Source organism: Phaseolus vulgaris, chromosome 8, assembly GCF_051622355.1.
Source record: "Phaseolus vulgaris cultivar YP4 chromosome 8, ASM5162235v1, whole genome shotgun sequence".
In the NCBI taxonomy this organism is placed as follows: domain Eukaryota; kingdom Viridiplantae; phylum Streptophyta; class Magnoliopsida; order Fabales; family Fabaceae; genus Phaseolus; species Phaseolus vulgaris.
The window spans coordinates 17147000-17153868 of NC_143505.1; the positions used below are offsets into that span (position 1 = coordinate 17147000).

Sequence of the window (6869 nt, forward strand, 5' to 3'; positions counted from 1 at the left end):
AAAGACAAGCAAGTTTTTATACTGGTTCACTCATACAGAGCTACATCCAGTTTCACCTTACTCCAAGGTGGAATACACTAAAAACAGTATCAATCACTTACAAACACAGCAGTTCTTGAACACTACAAGAACAATACAACCAATGCTGAAAACCCTATTTCAGCACACCTTGCACTCCAAGAAACCCTATCAAGGAGTGACTAAGACTTACACCTTTACAAACCAGAATAAAGGAAAGATAACACCTGAAAAGAAGATGCAAGAACTCAAAACCAGTAGTTCAATTTGCTGCAGAACTGCACCAGCACCTTCACCAAGATCAAAGTTTTCCTAGAATAAGCACACTTGAAAATCCCTTTGGAAAACCTTTCAAAAATCTTTCCAATCCTTCTTCTCACATAGAAAGTGTTTAATCTCTGTAAAAAACGTAATTGCTCAGCATGTTTCATGTGAGAGAAGCTTTTCTTTTTATAGATTACAATTTCTAACTTCTTTTCAAAAAATAGTTGAAAAGCTGTTATGAAAATAACAGATTCAGTTTTAAACTGAACAGATTTATTTTATGAAAACTGCCAACTCAGCTAACTGAAATAACTGTCTGAGTTATACCTTTGGTGCCCTAACTAACTTTCGAAAATCCTTTCAGCAAACCAAAGAATAAACCTGTTCTTTTACAGAGAAACAGATTTATTTTTGTGCAGTATCCTGATTTTTGGAGAAAACTCTAAAAAGCTTTTGGGAAAACTTTTAACCACTTCAAGTGCTTATTCTAGGCTTGGTTAGGCATCTAGGATAGATCATGTAGCAAAAGGCAACCTTACACATACACAAGCCTAAATACAAGATCATCTAAACCTATTACAAACTTCAAAGCAAACTAGTTATTTTCTACATCAAACACACACTAAAACTAGGTAGAGAAGAAGCTTCATCCATCTTCAACAATCTCCCCCTGTTTGATGGAGACAAATCCCCTTTGCACAGCATAGTTTGATGATCAAAACCTGCACTGTACTAACTACCAAAACCTGCACAACAACGTTTAGAAATAAAACCATAAAATAGCAGTGTGTGAGTTTTTTGCTACCTCCCTGCAGCTTTAACAAGAACATCAACCTTTGTGAGCTGTTTCTCAGTTCTTCTCCCCCTTTGGATTCATCAAACAGAATAAGGCATGGGATAAAGACATTCATAACAGTTCAAACAAACAACCAGCATAGTGTTCTATTACAACCCAAAATAAAACCAACTAAAACTGCAGAATAAAAACAAACTGACTGAATTCAAATTGTTCAACAAGATATAAAAGATAAAGACTAAGAAATAGGATCACTTGTTGTTGTAGTAAAGCTCAGCTAGCTGCACTTGAACTCCTTCAATTTGGTCATCCAAGTGTTAAAACCTGGTGTAAGTCATTTCATAATGTGCCTTTTGGTCATATGTGAGTGTGTCCAGCCTGCTTAGTACTTGTCTTTCGAACATGGACAGAGGTTCACCTCTGTACTCAGGTTCCTCATATGCAACCAGTGCATTTTGGCTTGTAGCAGCAACATCTTCATTTCCAGCAGAGTGCACTAGTGATTCATCCATGTGCTGCACTCCATCAACATTTTCTTCTTCTTCATTTGCTGGATCAACTGCTTCATTCTCAGCTCTGTTTGCAGCATTCCTTCTAAATACCCAGCTGTCATCCTCCTTTTGAAAACCCATCTTCAAGAGAGTAGAGTTGTCTATTTCACTTGCTGCCTTAATGGTGTCATTTCTCTCATTTGTAGTGTCAACTTCAAAATAATCGATTAGCTTTCACACAAAAATAGCATATGGAAAACGATAATCTGGAAGCCTTGTGGATTTGAGCATATGCTCCACCATTGTACTCACCCAATTTACCTTGAGTTGATTCATGATACAGTACAGCAGAATCAAGTCCTCTTCATGGAGAGTAGCATGATTACTTCCTCTCGGAGTAAGTAGCCAAACAATTATGTAGGCTAGGAGTCTTGGAATTAATGTCAGATTTCCAGCATGAAATCTAGCTACTGGTTCAGCAGGATTTCTAACACAACTTCTGTAAGACTGCATCTTGTTGAATCCTTGAATTCCAGCAGTATTCCCTTTGCTAACCTTCATTCCAGAATACTTGATTCCTCCCACATTGCTCCATATTTCCCTTGTAATTTTCAGCTTCACACCTTTCACATGGGAGACCAAATTTTTGCCATCTTGAACCAAATTCCTGTAGAACACTTTCACCAAGTCTGGATAGACATTTCCAGTCATTTCTAAGAAGTTCTTCAGCTTTTGATGCTTGAGCAGAGTTTTTGCTTCAGTCAGATTTTCTTCCCTCAACCAAGAGAATTCCAGCACTTTGGGCGCATTGACTTGCTTTCTGCTTGTCTCATGGATGAACCTAGTCATGGCTTCAGAATCTCCAGCAAACCATTTTTCCAAGATGCCTTGGCTGCTGCTGGATTGCTCTTTGGATTTCTTCTTTCTGTGTGATGAGGATGCCATGCTCAATCTGTTGTTACCTGCACCTATTTATCAATAGACAATTCCATCTAGGAAAAAAAATTGCAGTTCATATTATCAATAATAACAGAAACGAAACATGTAAAGAAGCAGATTTGAACCTGGACAGCTTATAGCATAGATGAGAAGGTGTGAGAGAAAAGTTGATTAGTGCTCGGTTTATATAGAGTCTTTAAATCAGATTTTAAAAATCACAAATTTTAAAGAAAGACAATTTGATCAGATTTCAAGAATTATGGATTTTGAAGAAAAATCAAATCTATCAGATATGCTTCAGATTTTATTCCTATGGTGCAGCAGGTTCAGGTGTTGATTCACGTAAGAATATATTGGAACCAGATTTTGGCAAATCAAATTTGTTGCACCTACACAATATCCAATCAGTTAGGATACCCACACACTGATTGGCATAGACCTACTGGTTAATAACCGTAAAAGCAGTCAAAGATAAAGTGAGAGAGAGAAAAGTAAATCTTTCTCTTTCCTAGTCACAGCTGTGATTCTGAAACAGGGAACAAAACATGTTAAAAAATAAAGTAACAGATTGAAATTTTTACTGCAGAGGACAATTTAAGCTAATGATACCCAATTCATTTAGAAGAAAATAAAACTTGTCTTTAGCAAGAGGTTTAGTGAATACATCAGCTAATTGAAATTCAGTGCCAATGAATTTTATATCACAAGTTCCATTAGCTATATGTTCTCTTAGAAAGTGATGTCTAATTTCAATATGTTTAGTCCTTGAGTGCATGACATGATTCTTAGACAGATTTATAGCACTAGTATTATCACAATTTATAGGTATCTTGTTTAATAAAATTCCAAAATCACTTAGCTGCTGCCTTAGCCATAAGGTTTGGGCACAACAACTTCCAGCAGCTATGTATTCTGCCTCTGCTGTAGAGAGAGCAACACAAGCCTGTTTCTTGCAATGCCAAGAGATTACACTTGATCCAAGCATGTGACAAGTCCCACTCGTGCTTTTCCTATCAACCTTGCAACTTGCAAAGTCAGAGTCTGAAAAATCAGTTAAATTTAAAGATACATTGTTAGGATACCATAACCCCACATCCTTAGATCCTTGTAGGTATTTCAGAATTCTCTTTGCTGCATTGTAGTGTGATTCCTTTGGATCAGATTGATACCTAGCACATAAGCACACATCAAACATAATGTCAGGCCTGCTAGCAGTTAAGTATAATAAGGAACCAATTAAACCCCTGTACTTAGTTTGATCCACTGATTTTCCTGCAGAATCTTGATCCAGCTGGCAGCTTGTTGGAATAGGGGTGTTGATTGCTTTGCATTGATCCATATCAAACCTCTTAAGCAGATCCCTGCAGTACTTTTCTTGACTTATGAAAATTCCATCCTTGAGTTGTTTCACTTGTAGTCCAAGGAAAAAATTCATTTCTCCTAACATTGACATCTCAAACTCACTTTTCATTGTTTTCACAAAGTCTTCACACATCTCTTCATTTTTGGATCCGAAGATAATATCATCTACATAGACTTGCACAAGTATAATGTCTTCTCTTTTCTTCTTTATAAAGAGAGTTTTATCAGAATTGCCACGGTTATATCCTTGAGAAAGCAGAAATTAACTTAGCCTCTCATACCATTGCCTAGGTGCCTGCTTTAATCCATATAAGGCCTTCTTAAACATGTACACATGCTCTGGATTTTTGTGATCTTCAAACACTGGAGGCTGAGATACAAACACCTCTTCATTAATGTAACTGTACCGATCAGGTAATCGGGAGTGATGACGTGGCAGCCAGTGATGATATGGGCGTGTTGAGCGGGACACCTGGCTGACAGAAGGGAAGGACATCGGGAAGTCTGTGTAGTCGCCAATCATTAAGTTGGCGTGCTCCGGTCTCTAGCATATCTAAACCGGCGGTCACCACGCTTGTGTCGTAGTCGCCGTACGTGAGTTTAGGCGACCAAGTGGTCAGAGATCGCCGAGAGGGGGACATCGCCGAAAGATCAGGAAAGCTTGTTCAAGGCTTTCAAAGGGCACGAGTACGAAGGATGGAGTTATTAGATGATCATTCCCTAGCCAGAGGTCGAGGCAAGGGAACAGTTTACCAGAACATGCACGATGAGCAAGTAATGCAGATCGTGATAGCGGCTGGCGAGACCACGGAGAAGGTGTGCATGGTGACACCCCGTGCTCGCCACTAGAAGAAGATCGCGCTCCAAGACAGCTATGCACCGAGTTACTCCTTGCATGGATAACTTAGTCGAACAGCCTGGGGAGTAGAAGTGACGCTCAAGTAGAAGACGTTCCAGATGGTGACACGTGTACAGCTGGATGAGAGCCACGTGTCCAAATGTGTAACCGTCAGGAGAGAGAAAGTACTCAGGTATATAAGGAACTCCAACGAACTTCGGAAGGTACGCGCGTTTAGAACACTTCTTTACGCTTGTGAGAACTTGAGTACGCTGAGAGAGTTTTTGCACGGTTCCTTGAGTTTCTAGCTTTTCTCTCTTAGAGTTTTGGTGATTCCGTCACGGACTTGAGCGTCGGAGCGCGATCGACCGCAGCAGCGCCACTCTGTCTTTTGCAGGTTCTTGTTGAGGAGAATCGAGGCGTGAAGGACGGAAGCTAGCGTGGTGCAAAGCCGATCCAGAGGAAGATACCTTTGACGTGGCAAGGGTCTTGCGCTCTGGTCAACCGGCAGGATCATCAGGCGCCCACCGTGGGACCGTGTAAAACCTGTTCCCATCCACAGCGTGAGTTCTTGAAGTTTCTGTAGTTTCTGTGTGGTTGTGTGCTGGTGCAACCATTTTCCACCGTTCGTTCGAGCTTTTGTTCAGTGAATTTGAGTTTTCCGCCGTTCGTTTGGGTTTTAATCGATAGTTTGAAGTCTTCCACCGTTCGTTCGAGCTTTCGATCGGATTCTTGAAGTTTCTTGCTGTTTGTGCAGTTTCCAATCGGTTGAGTCCAAGTTTTACCATTCGTTTGCGTTTCTGATCGGTGAGTCAGGAGGTTTGCTGGAGAAGCGGTAGGTTCGTGGTGAGATTGCAAGTTTTTGTGAAGGTTTCGACGTCCGAATCTATCGGCGTGCTGTTGCGATTGCGTTCTTGGAAGTTCTTGGGAGTTTGAGAGTTTCTGACCGATTGATTGCTGATTCGATCGTTTGCTGGTGAAGGTCTTGTTCGCTGAAGTTTGGTTTGCTGAGTTTTCATAAGAAAGATGAGAAGCAACCGTTCAAGTCCCGTTGTGCCAGTTGCTGCATAAGGCGCCATGACCATGGCACAGATGATGGAGATCATGCGTGCGCTGCAGGCGAATGTGGAGGCATCGCGCATAGAGCAAGCGAAGATGCACGAAGACCTGGTCGCCTCTCAGGCCAGGAACGAAGAGCTCAGCAAGGTAACTGAGGAGTTGCGTCAAGCTCTTTAGGAGCAGAGAGGACGCCCGGTAGTTGAAGAGGTCGCGCCGTCGTCGCCACCGCGCGTTTTCCCAATGCCGTTTGCTCAGGCGATCACAGACACGCCTATCCCTGCGAGCGTAGTACCTGTGAAAGCTTCTTTCACCGGCGTGGAGGACCCTGAGGCACATCTCACTACGTTCCACACGCAGATGATGCTGTCAGGGGGCTCGGATGCTGTATATTGCAAGATGTTCGTGAGCACGCTCCAGGGAACAGCGCTGGAATGGTTTGTGAGCTTGCCTACAGGTCACATAACCAATTTCCAGCAGTTTTCGAAGCTGTTCGTCGAGCAGTACATTGTGAACAAGGCGCCACCTAGGGTGTCTTATGACCTGTTTGACATAAGGCAGTACCAGGGAGAGTCCCTCAGGGACTATTTGAATCGTTTTGGAGCACAGATGGTCCGCTCGCCTGCTAAAGACGAGGAGATGCTGGTATACGCCTTCAAAAAGGGCGTGCTGCCGGGACCTTTCTGTGAGGCGCTGATTAGGACGCACCCCGCCACGTTTGCTGAAGTTAGGCGACTTGCGGTGGCCCACATCGCCGACGAGAGTGAGGTCGCCGAGAAGAGAGGGAGCGTGGCCCCTGCTAGGCCACGATCCCAGACTAGAATCCAGCCGCAGAGAGTGCTGGAGACGATGGCGGCCAAGAAGGATCAAAGGACTCGCCATCCTTATGATCCGAGGAAGAACAAGGGAAGGGGCCCAGGACGCCCCAGGGAGTATAATCGCCCGTCGAAGCACAAGTTTGTCATGGGGCTGGCGGATCTGATTGCCATTCCCAACATAGCAGCCAGGCTTAAAGCGCCTGAGAAAGTGGGCGACAAGGTGTTAGGACCAAAACCAAATGCCTAGTGTGAGTTCCACCAGAGTTTTGGTCACACCGTTGATTCGT

The 6869-nt window shown here is 42.8% G+C and overlaps 1 protein-coding gene across 1 annotated transcript; it reads right to left on the reverse strand.

The window, feature by feature from the left end:
* Positions 1 to 3085: 3085 nt before the first annotated feature.
* LOC150025461 (secreted RxLR effector protein 161-like) lies at positions 3086 to 3847 on the reverse strand. The gene has a single exon (XM_090294047.1). It carries the CDS (start codon positions 3845 to 3847, stop codon positions 3086 to 3088), a length of 762 nt encoding a protein of 253 aa, XP_090150173.1.
* Positions 3848 to 6869: the final 3022 nt, after the last annotated feature.

Coding starts and splice junctions, on each gene's coding strand:
- LOC150025461 (XM_090294047.1), bottom strand. CDS start 3,847: ATGGATCAATGCAAAGCAATCAACACCCCTATTCCAACAAGCTGCCAG.